This window comes from Lissotriton vulgaris, chromosome 1_2 (genome assembly GCF_964263255.1).
Source record: "Lissotriton vulgaris chromosome 1_2, aLisVul1.2, whole genome shotgun sequence".
Taxonomy (NCBI): Eukaryota; Metazoa; Chordata; class Amphibia; order Caudata; family Salamandridae; genus Lissotriton; species Lissotriton vulgaris.
The window spans coordinates 128,740,734-128,768,276 of record NC_141686.1 but is presented as its reverse complement, the minus strand read 5'-3'; the positions used below and the strand labels follow the sequence as shown (position 1 = coordinate 128,768,276).

The following is a 27,543-nucleotide window of genomic DNA, read 5'->3' as shown; positions in this document are numbered from 1 at the left end:
GTGTCAATTTTCAGTCACTGAGTACATGGTTTCATGTAGCAGGATGAAAGCACAGTTTGTGTGTGGGGTGTGACAGATGATCTACAAAAGTGCTGCAACTTTGTATCCCGGATAATTAATTTACCTGATTGCTTTTGTACTGTACATTGGTATTATTTTGCAATCTGTGCTTGTTAACCAATTTGGTTGCTGTTATCTCAGATCGAGGCTTACCTCTGGATTCGTGGAACTCCAGCGTAACATGTGCGTCAAATCCCAGAGAGAAGTAATTATTAAAGACACTCAGAGGAAGCTGCAGAAAAAGAGGTGGATTACTTCTTGTGTTTTCTGCCCCAACCAAGTGAGAACCCACATGAACCCACGCAAAGGCAAACCATCCCCAAGCTCCTCAACAATTCTACTAAGAGGATGTCAACCAATCCTCCCATGGCATGCAAGCACCCTAATGATTTCAAAGAGGGGGGTCACATACTATTTCCCAAACCAAGTAGAACAACTCTAATGAATTTCAAACAGGGAATGCTTTTTTTGTTCTTAACATACTCAGGCGGTCACCTGACAAACTGCAGGGCAAATTTGGATTCTCCCCACCCAGCAAAGCACCCTTCTATTGACAAGCACCCGTACAAATATGCACATGAAATGCAATCCCTAGCTCCACATTTGGGGGACTATCCCAAAAAGACTGGTACATAGGGGAACTGACCACTGACCTTCCATCCCCACACAGACGGTGCCCTTTATACAGAGGAGCCGACCTCTAACCTTATGCGCTCCGTCTTCCATCTCTTCTAGGGGCATGTCTGGATTCTTTTCAACCAGTAGATTCCATCGATCGAGTTGCACGATCGTCCCATCTTCCACATGGCAGAGGATCTTGGAAACAGGCTCATCCGTATACCCCTGGACAATCAGAGGGACAAATGGTAATATCAAGTGACAAAGAGTGTTGTTCTAATGGGGTAAAAAATCTGCTATGGCATATAGCGACAAGAGGAACACCACATCCTGTCTTTTCAAGTTGAAAACTCAAAATCAAACCTGCAATAGTTATCAGATGAATGAACTTCAGATAATTTAACAGGTAAATGCATAGTTCAGTGAAAGTATTCAAATGCACTAAAGTATGTGGTATTACCTTTAAACTAAGAAGCTATAATCACATCAATCAATGGCTTTAAAAGAGAATTGCCAACACTACAATGAGCAGATGCAGCATGGTAATGGCAGTAACATGTCAAACATCTAGATGAGACTGCATGCAGAATTATGACTGGCTCAAGATTAGAGACAATCTGAAAATCTGCAAGTGACTTATTCAAGATTATTCACAAAAATGCTGAGCATAGAAGTGTACTTGTGATCACAGTGATACACCCAGGATCACAACGTGTAATAGTGGTGTGCAGAGAAGAGCTTGGGGGATTGTAACGAATAATCCAATTTCTGTCCAGGATTTGGGTGCTAAGGCTAGAAATTGGCTAGATGGCACATTTAACAAGAGGGTGGAGGGTATGAGAAGGCAGGATATTGTGTGGCTTTACACCACTAAGTGACCAGAGAGAATACCATGCCGCTTATATTGAGATTGCAAGCTACTTCCATAGAAGAAACAACCTCGGTGGAAATGGGGGTTTGCGCACGTGGTTGTGGCTGTGTGCATGTGTATTAAATCAGTTGCACAACTGAACCACGGGGAAGAGACTGGGATGGTTCAAAATAAGGGCAAGATGTGAGTCTGCACTGCCTGTCAACGTGAAATGCGCCCATTTACTGAGCTGGTTATTCTTTAGATAGGTGACTGATAGGATTTCATTCTGGATGCAGTTTCTTGGCTGGTGCCGTGGCTGTGGAGGACTTCATTTGAACTATTTTAAGGACTTTTTTCACTTTTAGGCCAATACCGAATGTCTATTCCCACACACCATTGCATTACCATTCAGCCAGCATACTATCCCGGGGTAGACTCATGCTTGGCTGCTTGGATGCACGTTGAATGTACAATCAGGTTTTGTATGAGGAAGACTTTGACAAGAACACACATAATACAGGTGATACCAAAAGCATAGGAACAGTTATGAGGAGTATGGAAAACTGTGACTTACACATGATCAAACATACAACGGTGAAGAGCAGTGGAACCTGGGCAATGTCAGTGAACACAAGATTAAATCTGCAGTATTTATGACAGTCAACCATGATCTGACTCACTGATAATGACAGCACAGGAAATTTGAATGCTTACCCCTCCCCAGTTGAGAGTTCGAGCCAGGTCATTGCCTGTGCCCAGTGGAAGTATAGCAACGGGGGGCTTGGGGTGCAACTGCAGCTCATCCAGGACGGAAAGGATCCAGCCCACCTGCCAAGCAATAGCAGAGAATGATGTAACAAAGTTGAGAGTTTGAGATGAAGAGAGGAGAGGAGAGGAGAGGGGAGGGGAAGGGACCGGAAGGGTGAGGATAGAAGAGGAGAGGACTGGAGATGAGATGAGAGAAGAAGGAGAGGACAGGAGATGAGATGAGAGAAGAAGGAGAGGACAGGAGATGAGATGAGAGGAGAGGGGAGCAGATGAGAGGGGAGCAGATGAGAGGAGAGAAGAAGGAGAGGAGAGAGGAGAGGAGAGGAGAGGAGAGGAGAGGAGAGGAGAGGAGAGGAGAGGAGAGGAGAGGAGAGGAGAGGAGAGGAGAGGAGAGAAGAGAAGAGAAGAGAAGAGAAGAGAAGAGAAGAGAAGAGAAGAGAAGAGAAGAGAAGAGAAGAGAAGAGAAGAGAAGAGAAGAGAAGAGAAGAGAAGAGAAGAGAAGGAGAGAAGAGAAGGAGAGGAGAGGAGTGAAGAGGTGAGGAGAGGCCATACACAGGGTAGTTGCAACAGTAAATGAGAATCCATACAAGAGAACTGCTAATAAAAGATATGTTTTCAAGATCAGTAACAAAGCAAAATAAATTAAAGGAGATAAAGTTGTTACAACGGAACCGGGTAAGTGTTAGCAGTAGGTTCAGTGTTATGATACATGGTTAGAATAAGGGTTATATTTAGGATTATGGGAAGGGCTATAGTTTAGTGTTATGGTACAGTTTAGAGGTAGGATTATGGTCAGAGATAAAAACTTTGGAGTTATTTAGAGGTTTTTATAATAAAGGATATTGTAAAAGCAGTTTCATTATTGAAGTACTTCTAAGGTTAATTCAAATGTTAATTATTGACAATTCTTGTGGGCAGATTACTTCATAAATGTATTTCTTTGTAAATATGCTCTTTTTAGGTACAACAGGGAGAGTAAAAATTGTGTTTAGATGGAAAATAACATATGGGAAAAATGACAGAGCAACCTTTGATGTGAAGAAGAGAAATAACTAAACAGAGGAGTATCATGGAACTCAGGACTTAGTACTGGCAGCAATACATGCTCATAAAATGATAAAATCAGTGAACACCAAAGGTTCAACCAGAACAGATGAAAATTGTTCATAAAATACATGAAAGTACAGTTGATCAAAATAATGTATTGCTTTGCTTCTCCACCTGCACTATCAGACATAGTGTATACCACACCCACACACTACATCCATTCAATCTCAGCAAAGAGTCTTCTTGTCACAATGCACACTTACCGTCCCGTCACCACCACAAGCCAGTATTCGGAGGTTTGGCACTTTTCTGTAAAGCTCAAGCCTCAAGGAAAAAGAAAATGAAAGCAACTTCAAAGGTATTCAACATGAGAAAAACCTTTTATGTCCTTGCATTAATAACAAAAAAGCAAAAATTGTTGCTGGAACTACTTATGGAACAGCTGTGAGGGGTATCTATGCCCAAAGATTCTTCAGCAGGAGTAAAATAGACTCTTGTGTAAATGACTTGCCTTGTCTAAATCAGCTACCACCCTTTACTCCCATAATCTACAAATCACAACAACCATTTTGAAATGTACACAACCATTTATGACGTTTTTGAGGGTTTCAGACTATTCAACATAACTGGAATTCAAATTGGAAAGACTGATATGTACGTAAGAACAGTTTCTTAAATTCGCTTCACTACAGTCATTATTTGTGGAAGACACTTAAAATGGTGGCATTTGAGTGCAGTATGTACTCGTTAACTATAACACCTTATTTAACCATCCACATTCACAACACTAACACAAAAATGCATAACACACAATATAAAAATGCCAACATGTTTCAGATTTCAGATTTCTTTGGAATCAATCATATTCAGGACACCCACTATTCAAATACACAATGTAGGCAGATCTTCTATCATGTGTAACTCTCAACACTTGCAAATTCAAGAAATATCACTTCATGCACATGGATGCATGTAACACTTTTCTTAATGTTTCTGGGAATTCAAATCACTGAAGACCAATTTATGGAAGTGATTGGTTGTCCAACACTTTACTTAAATGTATTCTCATAATCAGGACGCTTACTGCTTTTTGCTATTCTTTCCATACATGATATTAATCCCCAATATTACAGATGTACAAATCTCACTTTTCAGGTGGAAAACTGATTCCTTCTAGTTAACATTGTTTCTCTCTAGGTGCAGTATATCATAATGGTTTCTAGTATCCTCTTCTAATGTAACCTCATTTCATACATGTAGGGCTAGTTTGGTCTCTGTATTATTGATACTTACGCTTCTCGTGGTCCTTCCTGAGAGAGATCGAAGACTTGGCGTGGGTTTAAGAACCACATGAACATCTGTAAAACTTTCGTACCCTGTAAAATTGTGATGAGATGAAGGGAGAGAGGTATCAATACATCATTTATCCAAAGTCAACAGCCAGGATTACCCTTCACAAAGACGTATTGTCCAAGAGAAGGTGTGCAGGTGACTGCCTAACCTAGTCCAGCCATGGCAGTTACAGCTATTTATTTACTTAAATAGTCAGGTACATTGCTCCTGACCCAACATGCATTAGGATGTTTTACACAAATCCATACATTTCATATTGTACCATATGTATGTAATATGTTAGTACTCATAAAACAACTGCAAGTACCAATAGGATGTTGCAGAGGAATAACAAGTGGTAGGAACTGTACTAGTAACACCAGCTACAAAGCAGCAATGCACATTAATCTTAGGATGTTTCTCAGTAACCAATGCATGGCAATAGCAGCATGAGCCAAAGAATAACAATTTTCTCAAATTCATCTGAATGTTCTTCACTCACATAGCCTTATCCTGCATTGCTCCTAGTCTAGTACCCTAACATGAACTCTTGTGGTTTCATAATACATAGCACTGTCTTTCCTGTGCACCCTAGGGCACTATTCTACTTTGCTGCTGCTCAGATGACTTCCCTCCTCCCTAATGCCCTCATTATTTCTTGTTCCAATTCTGCTGGTAACAAAGTTTGCCATAAGCCTCGTTTTGCAATGTTCCTGTTGTGCTGACCTTCAAGATCACAAGGCCTCATTAAGTCTTTTTCCTGATCTGCTAGCCTCTACAGTCCTGTATGCCACATCCTGTATTGATCCGGTTTGTTTGAGCTCCCATGTCTGGAAGCCTCATCCTGTCTTGTTCATGGTTGTGGGGACTTAGCCAATGCTGTTATTTATTTATCACTCTTCCTGGTCCTCTGAGACTTCGTCCTTTCTTTCTTATTTACTTGTAACGTCACTACTCAAGAGGTCTCATCCAGTAGCAAAGAAGGGAAATAAGAACTGGACCAACCATCAACCCAAGCAATGGTGATGGGGCACAAGCCAAAAACTATCAAAGAGATTTATTCTCTCTTCCCTCGATGTTTTGTTTTGTTGCTGGCTGAGTTTCAGGGTACGCACAAGCAGCTGACAATAACTGTTGCCAGAGCTTAAATAGATTCCCCGGTGCTGTCCCTTGGGCCCGATTCACAGAATGAACTTAAGACTCAATCCTAAACTTACTACTATTTTGGTATTCACAGAATGCACTTACTCATTTTGGTATTCACAGAAGGCACTTACTCATTTCAGTATTCACAGAAGTTAGTAGTCCTAACTTTAGGACTCCTAAATGCCTTCTGTGAATACCGAAAGTCTTAAAATTAGGATTTTTCTCAGTTTAGGAGTCCTAAAGTTAGGAGTCCTAACTTTACTACTACTAAACTGAGAAAAATCCTAATTTTAAGACTTTCGGTATTCACAGAAGGCATTTAGGAGTCCTAAAGTTAGGACTACTAACTTCTGTGAATACTGAAATGAGTAAGTGCCTTCTGTGAATACCAAAATGAGTAAGTGCATTCTGTGAATACCGAAATGAGTAAGTGCATTCTGTGAATACCAAAATAGTAGTAAGTTTAGGATTGAGTCTTAAGTTCATTCTGTGAATCGGGCCCCTTGAGTCTACATGATGTAATTTCCAGGGAAAGTGACACTTTCAAATAGGCCATGCAGTGGGCACCATTAGACAGGGAAGTAGGCTTGATCCCTAAGGACTAAACATGAACGCATTATTGCTTGGCCGAAAGTGCACCCAACACACTCCTGTGATTTATCCCTAATGTCGATCATTTAAATATCCCTGAAATGTATGTAATAAACTTGCTATTCATTCTTCATGGTAGCCTGGTTCACATTCCTACCTTCTCCCACAATAACCATACTTAGAAATATCTTTGCGGCTGGCACCTAGCCCTAGGAGAGATAATGGCTTTCCAAAGGTTGACGGACTTGTACAATTAAAGCTCACATTCTCCTCATTGGTCACCATTTAGCAAAGGCTACAATCCTCTGTAAATTCTAATTGCACATACACCTTACACACAAAGCACAACCGAATTCAGATAAAGAGCGGTGAACAACAACTAAAGTTAAAACCCTAGTTCACCTTTGTAGACTTCAACGGTAGAACCTGCACTCAGCAGCACAGGTGGAGGGGCAAGACTTATTACAACCCTCTTAATGGAAGGCCATCATACTACAGCACTGCAACAACGCCTTCCGCATGCCATGGGAGTTTACACCCTACTAATTAACAGGAGATAAGGTAACTCTCTTGCCTTCAAAGAGAGGGTCTCTTTAAACCATCCCAACTCTACAGCACTAGAGAAGCAAAAACCGCTATGGCTCATAGGGAGAGACACATTTTTACTTTCCCCACTGTATAAAACATTCTTAAATGACTCACAGCTTCTGTACACTAACTGCACTCATATTAAGTCGTCATGTACATGTGTACTTGAAACTAGATCTACTGTTCACCAGGCACCACAGCTTTTTCCAAGCCTTATTGAGGTTCTGTCTTTGTAAGGATCTGCTCTACTGAACTTGAACTGTAAATGGACTCTCAGCCCTTGCAAACCCCTTACTCTACTGTACCACGTGGCCCACAGACTTCCATAATTCTTATAAAAACACTCTTTTATTCCCCTTCAATTGAACATTAGGAGATTGTGAACAACGGTCCTCCGTAACCTCCTAGAATGCCCTAAGTCCACTGCGCACCAGAAGCCACAGCCCGCTCCGAACCTCAAAGCGACTTTCTCTAAAACTGTGTTGTCAGACCCCTAGGAGAACGAAATCTGTAAAGACATACTCTGGGTCTCACCTGATTACCTCCACTCTTTGGATTCACGAATACAAGCAGCGGTTTCATGAGGGGGGAAGAAATGGGTTTCAGTGCAAAGGGCCGGCCTTTACTGTCCTGAAAAAGAGAAAGGACATAATCATTACAAGAAGGGACAGATGAGATTAGAATGTAATGACCTGTCTACCACTCCACTAGCCATGTAAGGCCTCAGTCCAATACAGATACTTCATATACTCAGTAGGATGGAGTAGTAGACAGGGTCTTGGAAATCAACATTAAATACATAGACAGAAAGAAGCTAAAGATGTTCATTGAGAATTCAAAATGAGGAAGGTTCTGTAATACATGCAGCATTACACGTTCTTCCTCGGCTCTAAAACAGTAAGTTGGTAAAACATTTGAAAATGCTGCTGTATGTTTCTTTGGGAATTATCACAAAATACTGTATTCAGAAACTGTGGGCCTGATTCACAAAGATAAACTAAGACCTGAAGTTTAAGTTTACTACTTTTTGGTATTCACAAAGGGACTTACGAGTAGTATCTTTACGACTGTGCAGGTTCTGCCCCTATTGCAGAGATTCAACCCCAAGTTCGGAACCTCTCCCATCCTAAAGATATTACTCGTAAGTCCCTTTGTGAATACCGAAAAGTAGTAAACTTAGACTTCAGATCTAAATGTAACTTTTTTTAATCTGACCCTGCAGGTCTACTACAGCAGCAGAGATGAGGTGCGAGGGCATATGCAACTCATAAATCTATCTTCTCTGTCTTGAAGGCACACAACTTTGAGCAAACACAGCAGCTATAGCTTACTGAACTGCAATGTTAAAATGCAGAATCTCCAGACGTTTCTCTAGGATCAGTTGCCAAACATCCTTGCAAAGGACACAGTACAAAGTATTGATGTTGCCTTAATCCACTGATGGGAATTATTTCAAGAACACAACACAACCACAAATCATCATGTGAATTATGTATTTACGCTGTATTGGCCCGAAATGGATTAATGCCATCTCCTCATCATACTTCCACACTCTTTGCCTGCTTTGAAAGACCTTCAGATGGATCCCCACTGAGGCCAGAAAGACAGTCACCCACACACTCCGCAGCAGCAGACTCCACTATGGCAACTCACTCTACGCAGGCGTCACCCAGAAATTCCTCAGGAAACTACAGAATGTTCAAAACCCTGCATACAGACTGGTTCTCACCATCCCCGGCCACAGCCACATCTCTGAACATCTACGAGAACCCCACTGGCTCCCAGTCAACAACAGAGTCACATTCAAGCTCCTCACACACACCTACAAAACCCTCTGTGACGCCTGGCCAGCATACCTGAATCACTGCCTCTCATTCCAGGTACCCACCAGACACCTCCGCTCTGCCCAACTATCCCTTGCCACCATCCCTTGGATCTGCAAGACTGGGACCGGATGAAAGATCCTTTTCCTACATTGCCGCCAAAACCTGTAACACCCTGCCTCTCCACAACAAGCTATGCCCATAGCTGACCTAATTCGGGAAGGATCTCAAAACCTGGCTCCTAGACTGAAACGCAGCACCCAATCAGGCCTACACATCCCCCCCAAACTTCCACCACCCCCAGCGCCTTGAGACCCTCACGGATGAGTACTCATGCTTAATAAGTACTGATTGATTGATTGATTGAATGGTTCTACATGTGACACCTAAATCTGAGTTTGAGTGGGCTATTCCCTTTAAACTTTTGATAGCACAATATAGGCGTGACAGCAAATGCAGCAGTCATTTATAGTATATAGACTTTTTTACATAAGGATAAACTGGCCAAAACATTCTTTGAACATATTGATCAATGTCATGATGGATGGATGGATAGGTTTTTATATAGCGCAATATCACCGCCAGGTCTCAAAGCGCTTTGCATTGCGAACCCGTCCTGGTTTTTCCCTGTGTGATAGCCCCAAGGTGAATGCCAGGCATCCCGCCGCGGGGGGCCATAGTGGAGATTAAGCAAGCTATTGCCCAGAGTTGCAGAGTGTGAACCTGTGATTCGAGTAGGCACCGAAGCGAGAATTACTGAGTCCGTAGACATTTTGGGCTCAAGAGCCTGCCGCGTCGGGAATTGAACTCTGGTCCCGGGTCTGATCTCAGCGTCCGGGTCTGCCTCCTCTAACCAGTGAGCCACACTTCTCCTGAGTGATATACAATGCCTATAGACACCTACAGGGAAATCAGTCATTGACATGGGAGCTGTGGAACTGAAACTAAGGTTTAATTAATAAGCAAATGTACAGTAATTGAGGATTCCACAACTTGCCGCCCAGATCTACACTTCTCCCTCAAGGCAATCTATGTCTAAATCACATAAGAGGGGATAATTCTCCTGTAGTGAAACGTCTAACCCCAGAATATTGTAATATGTGCAATCTGCAGGTGCTCCCATCTGTGGTGACTAGACCACTCAGTCGGCTGCTGCAGGTTTGCGTGTGCCCATGCCTTGTGCCCAGTAGTAACGGCTGGTCTAGAGATGGGGTGAACCCTGAGGCCGGATAATTTTTGCTGATTGGAGAGATCACCCAGATACAATGATGGCGACAAATATTGCTAAGTAATAGCACTAAACTGCATATCATTCACTGATTCCTATCTGCTTCCTGTCCTCTAGCATGCAACATCTGTGGTATACAAAGAGCCTATCAGATTCCTATCATTTTGTTCATGCCTTTCTCCAAACAGCATTTTGGGTAACCAACAATTACACAGACCTTTCATCCCACAGTGCATTCGCCATTCTATAAACAATAGTGATGAATAACTTTTTCTAATGAGCATATATGGTTCGTATTCATTAACACCAAATAATAAAAGGAAACAACTCAGAAGAACACTCAGTTTGTGAAAGCGCATATATATGGGAGTAGCACAGCACCACAAAATGTACAGCTTCAAAAAGGAGAGGAAAGCAGCTTTTCAATCATAGAAAATAACAGACACACGCCCTTGCCTCTCTTCAATGTACTTACTTGGTGGGGCGACTGATTTTCACATGGGTTCCATTGCTTCAGAGGAATAAACAACAACCACAAAGGGAGCAATGGCCTTCACATGACTTCCATCATTTCATATAAATTTGTTACAGGTGGCAGTACAGGGAAAATGCGAGTTATATGGGGCCATGTAGCATTCTGGCATGAGAAATTCAGCCCCTGGATACAAAGGCATCACACTGAGAGGGTACAAAAGTAATGGATGGAAATTACTGAATGAATTTTAACCACTGGTAATTCTTTAGGGCATCATTCTATTGAATTGTTTTTTTTGCTGTGCAGTTGGAGAAGAGGACCACCTGCAATTACGTTGCACCATACCCCAAAATGAGCAGTGCAGCCTGAACATCTAGGCCATATTCCTTCTGACAAGCCACAGACATGTTTAGTTGCTGGAGCATTGGTGAGATGTAGCTTGGAGCTCTAAACCAAAGTGGGCCATCCCACTTAAGGATATTCACGTATGCTTCACGAAAATGATAGTCAGAAAGGTTTGCCTTAACTTTAATCACTCTGACATATCCTCCTGTAGAAAGATTACAGGAAATAGAGTAGGGGGTCATAGTGGTGTTAGAACATCTCCGCATACCCAAACCGGAATCTGCACAGCTCAATCCCTTTTAAGGCAAAATGACATCATGTGCCACAGGGACAGTGTAGACAACTTGATTGGGTTTTGACAAGAATGGTACATAAAGGCAGTGTGCCAAGCCAGGCGCCAGTACCGGTTCTTGATACATGGGCAGCTATGACTGGAGACTGTTAACTTCCAAGTGTGGGAACTCGTCAAAGGCTCTCTCCAGTTGTACATCTTAAGCATTCAAATGAAGTTAAAGTCACCTTTCAATCTGTAGAGTGGGGTACAAGGGATCCCCCTGACAGTACCAAATCCATATCTAAAGGCACCAGAAAAACAAGAGCCTGAGACATACAGGCGCTCCAGTGAATGCATCTTTGCAAAGTTTGGCAGAATGGGATTGTGGAGAGTTTTGATTTCAATACCTGATTCAGGTCTTCTTGTGACCATGACAACTGGAACTGCAGAATGGGTTACGTGGCTATTGTTCCCTGCATCATCAAACATAATGGGAAGTCTACATCCTGCTAGGAGGTTAAATGAATGAACAGAAGATCCAGTGTCCCAGAAACATTTTTATGAAGGAAAGTGTTGCACACGCTGTGTTTTCCTGCTAAAATGCCTCCGTTGTATATGTATTATTACATCTCATTTATAAGCGCCTTTCATTTAACATTAACCCCTTCACTGCGGTGGCTATTCCGCCGCAGTGCTAAGGGGGCGGGCGGCCGCGCGGCGGCCGCATGCTGGTGACGGAACAGCTCCGTCACCAGCCTCGTTTGAGCTGTGCTCATGACGGAGCGGTTCTGTCATGGTCCGCCCCGCTCAATAGAACACTCAGCGCCGGTGCGGAATTCGCGCCGCGCAGGCGTTCCGAGAGGGTCATTACGGAACTTCTCCGTCATCAGCACAGCGCACCGCAGCTGATGACGGAGCGGTTCCGTCATCAGCGTCCAAGGGGCTAATGACTCATGTTTAAAATATATTTGTCTTTATTATACCTTGGTAGTGCACCAATTGCCTTTAAATTCAGAATGATGTATAATGTTTGGCAGATTTATATGTCAATTCTTGCACTTTGCAATACTAATCATAAGGTCTGACCTATTCAACATAGCAAAAAAATTGTACTTATGTCTAATGCAAAGGCATCTTCTGGGAGAGGCTTCTTCAGAATTTCCACAGAGTTTCAAGCAAGCTGAATGATAAAGACATCTTAACTGAAGGCCCCGGAATGGCGCAGTCAGTTTACACTGTGTGTTTGGCAGGCGTCGACCTTCTCAAAGCACAGCATTTGAATGAAAATAACAATATTATGCATCAGCGGTATGGGTGTCAGAAGTCGTATGGGCAGGTTGAAGTTAAGATTAACTACACACTAGAAAGGGAGAGGTTGTTATCATAGATTAGTTCCAGCTATACATGCTTTGATTTAATGACCACCATCTAAATACCATCTAATATGTTGCCATTCTTATTAATCGATATCTGTGTTGTATTACTTTTCTAACCATTATGTTAATTTTTGTAGTAACATCTATTCATATAATCTGCACTAAATGAGAGCTTCAAATATTAATAAAGCCTTTTTAAATATATACTGTGGATTTCTTGGGTGTGTTTACCAATGGGGAAACTGAGCTCTGGAACTCAATAATAATTAATAAATACCTAAAATACACCATCCCCTAGTAGGTTTTGGTAGATACATGGATTACAGTCTGATTGATTTTCTGGCTCAAGTAGATAAGATGGCCTCAGCCTATGCTTGCCAGAGGGTTTTCAGTGTCTAAAACAGGGTCATATTTACTGGCAAACCTGCAAAAACGTATCCAAAGGGCCACTTACCTCGCTGCCTTTCTTGCTTGCTTTCCTCTTGAACGACGTCCTTTTCTTTCGTCGACTGGAGTATTTTAGTGCCATCTACATATAAAAGGAGCACAGTAAGAGATAGAGACATCAGGAGAAGAACAGAACCCTACAACCGTATCCTTGCTTTCGGCTGCCGGCTGTGCAGACCCAGCCACATGGCTAATCACAGCTAGGTGTATCAGGAGGCAGAAAAACCTTGCAAACCCCTAAGTGCGTGGACTAGGCTCACATTGCCTTTCCTTGGTGCATTTACTAAAGCCCAGGAATGTGGTACTTACCCCCATATGACCAAAGCTAAAGAAACTACAGTTACAACACAGACTGATCCCAAAAAACAACAGGCCTAAGTAGGGCATGCATGCAGAGCACTCCATGTTATTACAGAACGCAGGGCTACTGACAAATCTGAAGAGGCCTGGGTCTGCCAAAATAGAGTTTGAGAAACACACACAGTCACTCTTTGTGTCAGGGTTTAGCAGGGAGGCGGCTCACAAAGGGGTGATAAGACAAACACTGCAGCCACTTCCTAGCTGAGAAAGCCCCTAATTATCTGATCTATCTTTTACTCTCTACTTCTTAATGCAATGGTCTTCTATTAATTTGATTCATTTGCCTCTGTGTAGAGCATAGTATACATTGAATAGAAAGCAAAACATGCACCTTTAATAAAAAAAGAAACACAGCATTTATACAACCGTTCAGAGGTACAGTAGCGTTTTGACACAAACGTTTTCTGCTAATGCTCCAACTTTGTCTAGCTATGCATATTTTCTTTTGTAGTATTTATCCAGTAAGTTCTCTTCACTACAGCTAAACATGCCTTTTGAAATTTGCTACTACCTTCAAGACTCACTGCTGCATTATCAGGATTATAGCCTATCTGGGGACTAAGGCCGACATCCAGAGATACCGAGTTTGGGCTCACCTACAAGGAGATTGAATGAATGAATGTAGGGATTTCTAGAGTGCACAGCTACTCCAAAGAGTGTCACAGCGCTAGTTTAGAATGTAAGAGAACGCCAAGGGACAGAATTAAAGAGTGAAAAGCCAAGTTTTAAGTTGCTTTCAGAATTGACGTTACTCAGCAGGCAGGCTATTCCAAGCTTGCATGCCCAAGAGGGAGATGGTTCTGCTTCCGGTTTTTGTTCATTTGAACCTTGTAACTTTGGTAAAATGACAGAGGGAAGAATGCAAACTTCCTATTAGAGAGTAGAATAGTCATTTCTGCAGCAGATATTGTGGCAGTCCAGCATAAAGGACATTAGCATATTTCAATCTGGACACCACCGAGGCCACAAGAACGGTGACCCTTGTAGGGAAGGAGAGAATTTGCAGGAATTTTTGGGCCGTCCGCAACAGACTAAAGCAGGTGCCAACCAATGTGTTAATGTGAGTGTGGAACGTCAGCTGTCTGTCAATCTTCACACCCAGGTTTGTTTACTACTTCTGACTGGGCACTAGGTGGAGGAGCCTCGTCCGGCCAGTGGGCTAGTAGGTTAAAAATAAAATTATGCCCAAAGCTGAAGATTTCCGTTTTATCAGTGTTGCATTTGAGTTAATTAAAACCCATCCACTGAAAGGCTGCCGATAAGCAGTGGAGCGAGACCAAATCGGGTGGTGTGTGCTGTAGAAAGGCAGTCACTCAGTCAAGGTGGGGAAAGGAGTGGAGAGGTAGGGCCCGATTCACAGAATGAACTTAAGACTCAATCCTAAACTTACTACTATTTTGGTATACACAGAATGAGGTTCTGTGACAATTGTAAGTGGTGTTTTCAACTCGCACGAATATGGTCGAGTCTGGTATCTATGAACCGCAAATGACGAGTTTAGTGGGTGTATGCAGTTTCGCTGTGCTAACCTAAACCGTTCGTCTGTTACGTGGGTTATTCTATCTGTACCCACGGGTTCCATCTTAGATATGGCATCCATTTTGTCTCTTGCCCTCAAGTAGCCAGCGAACGGACGTTGTCCGCTTCGCGACCCTGGGATTCCCAAGATATCTACGGAAGACACATGTCCTTTGAAAATGTCTTTATGACGAGGGGGATGATACTGTAAGGCAAATGGCCCCGCTCGAGGCTCATCTTGCCGTGTCGGTTTATTGTCTCAGCCGTGCATCTCATTAGGCACGTCCCTTTGATGCCTGCAGCTCGTGTTTCCCCGACACCTCCTCTTTTACACCCTTTCCAATTCCCCACTGTCTCCATCTTCCTCCGCACCTGTCCTTGTTCCTCCTTCGATCTGTTTTATTGCTGAATGGAATGTACTAATGGTGGGAAGATGGGTTTTTGCAGTTGGGAACCGCCAAATGTTTCCGCACTTGTGTTCCGGACCTTGAATGTATCAAAGTGACCAAAGCGACCCCTCTCGGGGATAACTATGGGAACCAAGCCATAAACCTTTGTGTGCCATGTAACCCTATGGAAGAAACTTGTATATAAGGAGCGACCCATTTGTAGCAATTTGAAGCAGTCTCCACAAGTAGCACGCGTTGTACTTGCCGTGACTTCTGTATTCCCTGCAGTAAATAAAGCTCGAATCTTTGACGCCGAAGGAAGTGTCCCGTGTCTCTGTCACTTGTACGCCAGAGCAGGTTACCCACGAAGGTTTCAGGTGTTGTCCCCTGGCACCGCTGGGTCTTAAATAACCCAGTCCTTCAGTTGGCGCCCAACGTGGGGCTGCATCAGTGGTACCGGTCCAAGCCCGACGATCGTGAGGAACTTCGTGTGAAATCTCCGAGGGAAGGTGCACTCCGCTTCATCGATCCTGTTGTCGAAATAAGTGGCCCGAAGACTTTTCCCGCGAAGATTCCCGCCTCCTGACGGCTGCGACGGACTGCTGCCCTGACTGTAGACCTGTTTTGGCGCCTGGCGTAGACCTTGGTATAGCGAGACGATTGACGGGCCTTCCTGGTGACGCCATCGATCTTTGAGTTAAGTATTTGTGGGTCGCTCCCAGAGTTCTTGGTTGTGGTTACTTAGTTGTTGCATGGTTCCATTGCATTTGTGGTTCTTGGTACTTTGTTGTGATATTTGACGACTGCAGACGCCAAAAACCGAGGGTTTTTGCTCTTTGCTGGGACTTGGTAAATCCCGTAACCCTTGAAGTTTGTGAAACACGGCTAGTGTGCAAGATGCCTGGTCGCTGTACTTTGTTTAGTTGTTTCAGACGTTGTGGTACGGATTCCCGACTGGAGGACTCGTGTCCGATACCTCCGGTTGGAACTCCCACTTATGAGCTCTACAGTAAGCATGGGCTAGGCCCGATTACTTTTAATGACTATTGGATTCGGTATACTAAGAAGGATGGTGTCCTTAGTTGGCCACCTCATGGTAGCTTTGAGACTCCAATCTTAGATAATCTAGAGGCTAAATTATTTGCGAAGAAATCAAGGCCGGCCATGTTTGATGCCTTTCGGTTGTGGCGTAAAGAAGCCCGACAGAAAGAGATCAGACAGACTAAACGTAATCAGAGAGATGGTGTTGCTACCATTGTAAAGAAAGCAGAACAGTTTCAGCGTGACAAGGAGGATAAGGAAAAGGAAGTGTTTGATAGGCTACAGCGTATGTCCATAGATAAATGCTATCCTGCTTTGCCTACGGAGTCGGATAAGAAGGAAGAACCAGTTGAGGATCCTCTAATGTCTTATCTTCTGAAGTCGCCACCTCCGTATGTACAGGGTACCGCCGCTCCAGTGGTTCCCCCGTACCTGTTCCTCCGCCTATTCTTCAGCCTGTTCCTCAACCTGCACCCGTTCTTCCGACTGTTCCTGCTCCTTTGCCTACTGCTATTCCCACTGCTCCTCCACTTCCGCATACTCCTGCTCCCGCTACTGTTCCTGCTCTACTGACTCCTGTTGTTGCTTCTGTTTCTACTCCTTCTCTTGTTAGTCCCTTGGGCTATACTTCTTCAGCTACTCGTAGTCGTACTTCTCCTGTTGCGGCTAACTTCTTTCATTCTCTTGGACCTGTTCTTGGGTCCGCTGCTTCAGATGGTCCTCAGAGACGTAGTCAGCTTCCCGGTGGTAGGGAACGCGCTTCGCTATATAACATGGCGATGGGTTGGATGACGCATCCTCTTAGAAATCCTCCACGTGTTGTACTTGATACGTTCTGTCAATTCAATGTACCGACACAAAGATTTGTTTTCGAAGAAATGTGCAAAGTTTTGCGCGATCAGATATCGGCCGATGCACCTGACGAGGTGTTGACCGCTTTGTCTGATCTACAACTTCAGTTCTCGAACGGACTGATAGTGGATACCAACGTTCGACGTGCTGTTGAGCGGTTGTTATCTTTCCGTCCCACTCCTATACCTCAAGCCCTGTTTGTTGAGGACGTTGAGAGGCAGTTCGATGCGTCTGGTCAGTTTCCCATGCGGGAAGTCCCTCCAGTATGGATGCCAGCTAACCCTCAAGCTCAGCCACCGATTGTGGCACACTTCCAGAGAGTATGGATACATCTCCCATGGAAACGATCGGAAGTGTTACAGGTGAAGCAATCTTTGCCTGACCCTCGCAAAAATCCTGCAGGGTACTATAAGGAATTGTCGCAGCTTGTAGATGCTACGATAATGAATCTTGCCGATATCGATATGCTGTTTGGCAATGTTGTGCCGCAACCGGTATGGGCTAAGATTCGTCAGGAGAACCATCCTAACGAATTAGGCGGTGATTGGGCGGCCATTATAGCGGCGGATGGGTTGCAAACTGGTGGTGCTAAACCCGAACAGTTGATTGCTGCTCTCCCTCAGAGAATAATTACATTAATGAAAACTCTTATGCCGGCTATGAGGGTGAATTGGGACAAATTGTCAGCTTGTAAGCAGAAGAAGGACGAGAGTGTCTCCGACTTCTTTACGAGATTTGAGGAGGCATTCATCGATCATAGTGGGCAGGATATGGGCACTGAGGGTGGTCAACGGTTGTTCGTGGACAAATTTGTCTCTAACTTATTGCCTGATTTGGGCAGTAAGTTGAAAAACTCTGAAAGTGCGTGGGCCGTTTCTACCTCGGCTCAAATATTGGCTACAGCACAGTATTATGAGAATAGAGAGAAAGAGGAGAACGACCGCGCTGATAAAAAGACGAAAGAACTTAAAACTAAAGTGTTGTTACAGCAAGCGTATCCTCCGCGTTCGAATCAGAATGCTTCACAGCAAAATAGATCACAGTCGCAGTCTAATCGATCACAATCTCAAAATGACTCCTCTTATCAAAGATCTTCGTTAGGGTACAATCAGTGTGCCTATTGTAGACAGGAGGGTCATTTAAAATTCAATTGTCCTGTCCTAAACGATCGTAATAGTGGTAACTCATCTAGAGGAGGTCGTGGTGGTTCTCAACAGACATCACGTGGTAGAGGTCGTGGTGCTCAAAATGACCGCTCAGACAACTCATCAAATTCTAATAATTGTTTCGATCAACGTGGATCATCGCAAGGACGATCTGCGCAGTACAATGTAGACGATTATTACGTCGATCAGGGAACTGACGACAGTAATTACTAGGACAGCCATAGACAAGGAGAGGGAGTGGTATCAGTTCCGGTTGATCAGAGAGGGCCTTACGTCGCAGTTGCTACATCGGGCGTCGTTGAGCCTTTTCTGTTGGACACTGGTGCAGCGAAAAGTTCCATTATGCATTCGAAACTCCCTGGCGCACCTTTGTCTGGCTTAACAAATGTTTCCGTTGGATTCTCTGGCGCCCCCGTTAGCAATCCAGTTTCACGCCCTTTGCCTCTTACAATTGGGCCACGCGAGCTTGAAGCTCTGTTGATTTTGACTTCTGGTTGTGGTGAAAATTTCTTGGGTCTGGATTTGCTAAAACGTTTGTACGCAACTCTGTATTGTTCTCCTGCGGGTGTAAAGCTTACGTTAGGAGAGAGGGTTGTCTCTCCTATGTACTTGTCTCTCGATAAGCTTCCACCGGAATTGAGTTCTCTTCCTGCATCTCTATGGTCAACAGGTCCCAATGATGTGGGCCTGCTTGACATCTCCCCTTATGTTGTTCAGTTGAAATCTAATGTGCTATTGCCACGTATTCCCCAGTATCGTATCTCTTTTGATGGTGAACGAGCACTGTTAGCGATCATCTATGATTTGATCGACAAAGACGTTATTGAAGAGACTCGGGGAAACGTGTGCAACAGCCCTGTACTGCCTATTTTAAAACGTACTGATCCTTCGAAACCACCTGTTTATCGTTTTGTTATCGATTTACGGGAGGTAAATAAAATTGTGATTCCTCAGTTTCCTGTTGTGCCTGACATCACGGCGCTACTGACTCTGATTCCAGCCTCTGCGTCTTGGTTTTCGGTGATCGATCTGAAGAATGCGTTCTTCAGTATTTCGATTGCTGAAGAGAGCAGAGACCTTTTCGGTTTCTCTCTTGGTGGACGCAGCTTCCGGTTTAAACGCGCTCCTCAAGGCTACTGTGAGAGTCCATCGATTTACAGTCAAGCCTTGAAGGGTCAACTGGATGCGTTTACATTGCCGGCTAGTGCGGCTTTAATCCAATATGTCGATGACTTATTGGTAGCTGCGGATACTCAGGACATTTGCAAAATTGCTACGGTGTCGTTGCTGCAACATCTCTGTGACTTACATCACAAGGTGTCACCTTCTAAACTCCAATATTGTTGTCAAGAAGTAACCTATCTAGGTCACTTATTGTCAAAGGAGGGAAGGCGGTTGACCCCAGAGAGAATTGCAGCAATTGCACGAATGACTGTGCCAACAACACAAAGAGATGTGCGTGCCTTTCTAGGTATCACGTCGTACTGCAGACAGTGGATCCCGAATTTTTCATTGCTAGCGAAACCATTGGTGGCTCTTACGTGCAAGGATGTTTCAACTCCTTTACCATGGACGGAGGAATGTCAGAAGAGTTTTTCTGAATTGCGTGACTCATTGTGTTCGGCTCCTGTGTTAGGTACCCCTGACTACAGTAAGCCGTTCACATTATATGTTCACGAGAGGGAAGGTTGTGCTTTGAGTGTCTTAACGCAACCTTTTGGTGGTAAGCAACGTCCATGTGCATATTTTTCCTCGACCTTGGACCCGGTAGCTAGAGCATTGCCAAGTTGCCTGAGAGCAACAGCGGCAGCTGCGGTGTCCATCCGACAATCAGCAGGATTGGTCATGGATAATATGCTTACGGTGATGGTTCCGCATGCAGTCGATACTCTTTTGAATCGTACGAAAACTCAGCACTTGACGAGTGCGAGGTTGTCTGGGTACGAGTTGACGCTGCTGGCAAGTCATATTCAGATAAAACGTTGCAATGTTCTGAACCCGGCAACCTTGTTACCAATTAGCACAGAGTCAGATGAAATAACAGAACATGACTGTTATTTGAGGACTGAAGAGGAAACAAAAGGTCGAGTGGACCTTAAAAACACCCCTTTAGAAGATCCAGATGGAACGTTGTATGTGGATGGCTCGTGTTTTAAATTGCCGAATGGCGATGTCACCACTGCGTATGCTGTTGTGACGTTGAATACTGTTGTTGAAGCTGCAAGATTGAATCAGAATTCTGCCCAGGCTGCGGAACTGATTGCGCTTACTAGAGCGTGTGTGTTAGCAAAAAGGAAACGTGTGAATGTGTTTACCGACAGTCAATATGCGTTTGGCGTCGCCCATAGTTTTGGACGATTGTGGAGAGAGAGAGGTTTTATGACGTCGCATGGTACGAAGATTCAGCATGGTCAGCTTGTGAATGATCTTTTGGATGCACTCACGTTGCCTAAGCAGGTAGCGATTGTTAAATGTAGTGCGCATCGTAAGGTGACGGATGATGTTGGACGCGGTAATGCGTTTGCAGACGAGACTGCTAAGGAGACTGCCCCGAACCTTAGCACTCGAATGTATGTGGCAAGTTCGGTTAGGTGGCCTGCGGAGACTAGTATGTGTGAGGACACTATCGAGAGTGTGAAGGCGATACAAAATGAGGCCACTGAGACTGAAAAGAAGAAGTGGAATGAAAGTACGGGAAAGTTGGATACGAATGGTTGTTGGGTAGACTTGTCGGAACATAAGAGATGGATGTTGCCAGATGCGTATGTGCTGGCTATTGTGACAATGGCACATGGGTTAGCACATATTAGCATGAAAGGTATTTGTAAGTTGCTGTCCCCTGTGTGGAAGAATGATGGTATCACGAAATGTGCTGAGCGTTTGGTTAAGAATTGTATGGTATGTATGTTGTACAATCCTGGTAAGGGAACCCCAACTCCTCCTGGTAGTTTTGCTCCCCCTTCGTGTCCCTTTGAGGTGATTCAATTAGACTTCATCCATATGGAGCGATGCAATAACCTGAAATATGTTTTAGTTGTGGTTTGTGCGTTCTCCCGATGGATTGAAGCCTATCCTCTCAAGGACAACACTGCTTTGTCAACGGCAAAAATCCTACTAAAGGAATACTTTCCTCGGTATGGAATGCCTCGGGTTGTATGGTCTGATAACGGAAGTGAGTTTGTGGGGAGTGTGATGAAGAGTGTGTGCAAAGGCCTTGGAATTAATCAAAAATTCCACAGCGCCAATCATCCCCAGTCAGCTGGTTTGGTTGAAGGATATAACGGCACCCTTAAACTAAAACTAGTGAAGATTCAGGCTACGACTGGTCTTTCGTGGCCTGACGCTTTACCCTTAGCTTTACTGTCAACAAGGGCAACCGTACACTCCCGAGTAGGGCTTAGTCCCTATGAAATAGTGTTCGGTCGCCCTGCGAATGTGTGGGGGGTCCCTAGACCAGGTGTGTTCTGCGATCTTGAGTACCCAATGTTGATTGACTATCTACATGATCTGACTGCTAAACTGAGGTTAATTCACCAACAGGTTTACGAAGCATTGCCGACGCAGACGGAGGGTCCAGGCCACCAGCTCCAGCCCGGAGACTGGGTGGTCACCAGAAATTTTGCTCGTAAGAAGAACTTGGAGCCCAGGTTCACCGGACCCTACCAGGTCCTCCTTGCCACGAGAACTGCCGTTTGTTTAGAGGGCCGGAAAAATTGGGTGCATGCCACCCATACGAAGAAAGTTCCTATTCCGTTACCGGCAGACTCGTGGGTGAGGAGGGGCATTGCTTCAGCTGAATCCGAAGGATTGCCGGCGTTTGTACCTTTCAGCGACGCACAACCTGTCGGAGAATCCCCAGTGCAGCAGAAAGATACTGTTGAACAATTGTCATCAAAAGACTCGAGACCAGAACATTCGACTGATCAACAAAACCCTGTTTCTTCAACGGATCCTTTGTTTGACGAACAGACACGTCCTGGGAAAACTCGATACTTTTTGCGATCCAGCACCAAGGACAAATAAAGTTTTGTTTTGCCCCTTGGCAATTGCATTATCCCGTTTTCCACGATCAGTCTGAACACCTGTATCATTGCAATTATTCTTGTATATATTGAAGGTTCTTTTTCTATGTATTTTTGCTTCCACAGCTGAGAGACATTGCATATATATTGTAAATAAAGGCCGTAGGGCCGCGCGCGTACTTCCTTCTGGTTAGTAGGTCTTGACGCTAGGTTAAAGACCGTCGGTTCCTGGGAACTCCTAGGGATTGACTATTGCTACACAGAACGAAGTGCGTCAAGAAACGTTGCGGACGGTCATAGGGGATGGCGTTTTCAAAGCTGATGGACTTGGAAAAAGCACAGGCACAAAGATTTGAGCTACAACAACGAAATGTTTTATGTTTCAGATATCTGTATTGCTTTTGACTGTTTCTGCATTATTGGCGGGTGGGGTGTACTATATGATGTCGTACTTTTCACCTTCTGCCATACCTACTCCTACTTCTGATCCTAAACTTACCTCCACTGCATCCCCTCATTCTTTTCATATCTTACCCGAACACGAGCAGGCTAGACGTGTAGAATTCCGTAATAATTCCTTTATCCAGCTCCTTCACCAGCACCAGTTAGTGGTTAATACTACTAATTGTTGGGTGTGTGGGTTGATGCCACATACTACGGATAGGGGAATTCCATATCTGGTTTTACCGTACAGTTCCCAGGGTTCCGCTCGAGCGTTTCAAACAATGTTTCGAAGCGCACTAGATTCTTACCCCAGTCGAGAGCCACGTTCTCCCTACTCTGGCCCTGGCTCTTATCACAAGCCTTTGTCTATAGCGATAGAAGACTTAGATAGAGATATCTATGAGCCGTCGCTCATTCCGGAGGAAGAGGTCCAAGTCTATAGGGTCCTGAGTAAGGTTGAATATAGTGCGCTCACGAGTGATAAACAGCTTAAAAGCTCACCTCCGATATGGGTCGTACCTCACATTGGTAATTTTTGTTTAATGGGTCGTGGTCGAAGATCGAAAGCTCGACTCGGAGCAAGTGCCTGCACTGAGAATTACATTCTGCCGATGATCTCATCCCCTGTATTTCTGGCTGCCAAGGGTACATACTTTGTCTGCCATGATCGTGCGTATGCATGGTTGCCCTCCGACTTTGCGGGCTCATGTTTTATCGCAAATCTGTTGCCTCCGTCGTTCACTGTAGATGCAGACTATCACAAGACTAGAGTTGTGAGAGGCGTAATTAGCAAAGAGGATACTGCCGGTCAAGAGGCAGGAGACTTTTTCAAGGGTTTCCTCCCGTTTTGGGGGCCTATGGTTAATAGTAGGAACCTGAGACAATTGACTCGAGTGGTGGAATCGACAGCTAACATTACTGCCAGTGCCCTCGGTAATATCACCACAGAACTTCAGGCGGATAGACTTATGACGTTACAAAACCGTATGGTTTTAGACGTGATCTTAGCAGATCGAGGTGGGGTATGCAAGGTGATCCATTCGAGCTGCTGTATTTTCATTCCAGATAACGCTCCGACCGTCTATCAAGCCATCTCAAAGTTGCATAAGATCTCTGAGTCCATACACGTGGACGTAGGGGATTGGACGCTACTTGGGTGGTTTTGGGGCCTGATGTCGACTTGGGGTTGGAAGATTCTGATGATTATCGGAGTTGTTGTGGCATTCCTGTTCACGTGTTGCCTTTGTGTGCAGTGTGGTCCTGCCTTATGTGGCCTCTGTGCTACAACGTGTATAAGACAGCCGCCTGTTACCAAAGAAGCTCGATTGGACAGAGCTATGTTACAGTAACATCTAGATGGTCTGATGAATATCGAGTATGATTCCGACTAGTGCTTGCCTACATGAGGGCAAAAGGAGCGTCTGAGGTTCTGTGACAATTGTAAGTGGTGTTTTCGACTCGCACGAATATGGTCGAGTCTGGTATCTATGAACCGCAAATGACGAGTTTAGTGGGTGTATGCAGTTTCGCTGTGCTAACCTAAACCGTTCGTCTGTTACGTGGGTTATTCTATCTGTACCCACGGGTTCCATCTTAGATATGGCATCCATTTTGTCTCTTGCCCTCAAGTAGCCAGCGAACGGACGTTGTCCGCTTCGCGACCCTGGGATTCCCAAGATATCTACGGAAGACACATGTCCTTTGAAAATGTCTTTATGACGAGGGGGATGATACTGTAAGGCAAATGGCCCCGCTCGAGGCTCATCTTGCCGTGTCGGTTTATTGTCTCAGCCGTGCATCTCATTAGGCACGTCCCTTTGATGCCTGCAGCTCGTGTTTCCCCGACACCTCCTCTTTTACACCCTTTCCAATTCCCCACTGTCTCCATCTTCCTCCACACCTGTCCTTGTTCCTCCTTCGATCTGTTTTATTGCTGAATGGAATGTACTAATGGTGGGAAGATGGGTTTTTGCAGTTGGGAACCGCCAAATGTTTCCGCACTTGTGTTCCGGACCTTCAATGTATCAAAGTGACCAAAGCGACCCCTCTCGGGGATAACTATGGGAACCAAGCCATAAACCTTTGTGTGCCATGTAACCCTATGGACGAAACTTGTATATAAGGAGCGACCCATTTGTAGCAATTTGAAGCAGTCTCCACAAGTAGCACGCGTTGTACTTGCCGTGACTTCTGTATTCCCTGCAGTAAATAAAGCTCGAATCTTTGACGCCGAAGGAAGTGTCCCGTGTCTCTGTCACTTGTACGCCGGAGCAGGTTACCCACGAAGGTTTCAGGTGTTGTCCCCTGGCACCGCTGGGTCTTAAATAACCCAGTCCTTCAAGAATGCACTTACTACTTTTGGCATTCACAGAAGGAAGTGTGTCTTAAGACAGACTTAAGACAAAATCCTAACTTAAGTGTGTCTTAAGTCTGTCTGGAGTGGCATAGAGTGGAGTAGAGTGGGCTGGCATTAAGTGGCACTGAGTGTCATATAGCAGAGTGGCATAGAGTGGAGTAGAATGGACATGTGTATAGTGGAGTGGCATAGAGTAGTGTAGAATACAGTGGAGTAATGTGCCTTAGAGTGGAGTGGCTTAGAGTAGAGTGAAGTAGAGTGGAGTAGAGCAGAGTGGAGTAAAGTGTCACAGAGTGGAGTGGTGTAGAGTGGAATGGTATAGAGTGGAACAAAGTGGCATTGAGTGGCATAGAATGAAGTGTCATGGAGTGGTGCAGACTGTCGTGAAGCGTTGTGGAGTGGAGTGGAATAGAGTGGAATGGCACAGTGTGGCGTATACTGGAGTGGTGTACACTGGAGTAGAGAGGAGTGGTGTGTTGTACAGAGGAGTAAAGTGGCATAGATGGAGTGGAGTAGAGTAGCATACAATGGAGTAGAGTGTCAGTGTGTGAAGTGGCATAAAGTGAAGTGGCACAGAGTGGAATGATGTAGCGTAGAGTGTAGTAAAGTGTCATTGAATAGAGTGGAGTGGCATTCAGTGGAGTGGTGTGGCATGCAGTGGAATGGTGTGGAGTGACACAGAGTGGAGTAAAGTGCCACAGAGTGGAAGGGTGCAGATTGGAGGGGCGTAGAGTGGAGTAGAGTGTCGTAGGGTGGAGAGGGATAAAGTAGCATATAGTGGAGTGGTGAAAAGTAGAGCAGAGAAGAGTGTCATAGAGTGGAGTGGCTTAGAGTGGAGGGCCATAGTGTGGCGTGTAATAGAGCGTAGGGGCCTAGATTAGAGGGGCGTAGAGTGGAGTCTCGTAGAGTGGAATGTCGTGGTGTGGCATAGAGGGAATTGTGCAGAGGGGAGCAGTGTCCTAGAGTGAGGTGGCAAAGAGTCGAGCAGAGTGTCATAGAGTGGCACAGAGTGCTATATAGTGGAACACAGTGGCAAAGAGTGTTTTGGAGTGGCGTGGAGTGTTATAAAGTGGAGTATGGTGACCTAGAGTGGAGCGGTGTAGAGTGGGGTGTCGTAGACTGGAGTGTTCTGTAGAAAGCCGTGGAGCGAGTGTCGTAGAGTGGCACAGAGTGCAGTGGAGTAGCTTGGTGTGGTATAAAGTGGAGCATGCATGGTGTGGTAGCGCCCTGCCATTACAAACAACACATTTTTTATTGAAATGGCCATTACATCTGCACGCACATTTTTACTGATAAAACTATACAGCGCACAAATGATAATGTGTGGAAATGGCAACATATAGTGTTTTGATTTGTTTTGAACGTTTTAAAATTACAAAAAGAAATTGCTTAATTTGTGCTTTCCTAATTTTAATATCGTTTGCAATATTTGCAGCGTTTGTTTACAAACATTTACGTTGCTGTGTGCTAGGAAAAAAATGCCTCTTTAACTCCCCAGTATCCAGCTAGATTGTCACATAAATCCTCTCACTTTGAAGTCAGTGAAAGAAAAGTACACGCCAAGCACCCTCGGAAGTGAGAGCTTGACATTTGACCTTTCATTGAATGCACAGCAAATCTGAAAAGCTAATAACATATTTTAAAGGCTTGTTTAGAAAAAGGGAGCACTCGTTAAATAATACACAAAGCAATTGTAAACAGTTATACTCCACGGCCGGGACAAAGAAATGCTGGCAAGCTGGCAAACAGAAAGCAAGCAAATGTGAGTTACAAACCACAAAGCCAATGGTAAGCAATGGGCAGAATGCATTCCTATGTGAAGCTTTCAGAATGTCCCCAAGAAGTCTTTGCAAATCAGACAGCTGCACTGTCTGGTAGGCTTCGACTTAAAAAAGAAAGTGTAGAAACAGGAACAAGTCACTGGAATAAGAGCCAAGTCCTTGGAAGATTAGCAGATCATGCTAAGCCACATCCCACTAAACACAATCAAAACTGGTCCTGTACAACAATGAATAGCTTTGGTCAATTGACCTTGGTAATCCTGGTAGCAGGGACAAGGATCATGCTCATGTGACCATGATTCCTGGATACGCTATGATCACATACGTCATGGAGAAACATCATAGTCGCATAAGGATAACAATGGGCATTTATAGACAATATGTAACTTTGCCAGCGGAAAAAAAGATTGAACTCCCCCAATTTAGCCAACTAAAGCAGGTTTGATGAACCCTTCTAATTGTCATTAGATGTATAACTCGGCCCTGCTTAAGCTTTGCCTTGATTTTCAACTTTTAACCTCAACATTTGATTTATCAAAATGATGTGCCTTTACATCCATCTATTTGGACATTCAGTAATTTTTAAATAAGTATAATTTTTACTAACTGTTTCACTGATTACACTCACATTTTTAACTTTTAA

General features: G+C 44.3%; 1 protein-coding gene across 2 annotated transcripts in view; it reads right to left on the bottom strand.

The window, feature by feature from the left end:
- Positions 1-27,543, bottom strand: part of DGKI (diacylglycerol kinase iota) — a 689,048-nt gene that overhangs the window by 431,395 nt on the left and 230,110 nt on the right. For both annotated transcript variants that reach the window (XM_086952973.1, XM_086952974.1), the window contains exons 9-15: positions 12,979-13,053; positions 7,538-7,633; positions 4,640-4,722; positions 3,610-3,670; positions 2,246-2,359; positions 766-903; positions 214-292 (exon numbers count right to left, since the gene is read on the bottom strand). In XM_086952973.1, the coding sequence (XP_086809099.1) occupies positions 214-292; positions 766-903; positions 2,246-2,359; positions 3,610-3,670; positions 4,640-4,722; positions 7,538-7,633; positions 12,979-13,053 (646 nt within the window). The remainder of the gene's footprint in view (positions 1-213; positions 293-765; positions 904-2,245; positions 2,360-3,609; positions 3,671-4,639; positions 4,723-7,537; positions 7,634-12,978; positions 13,054-27,543) is intronic.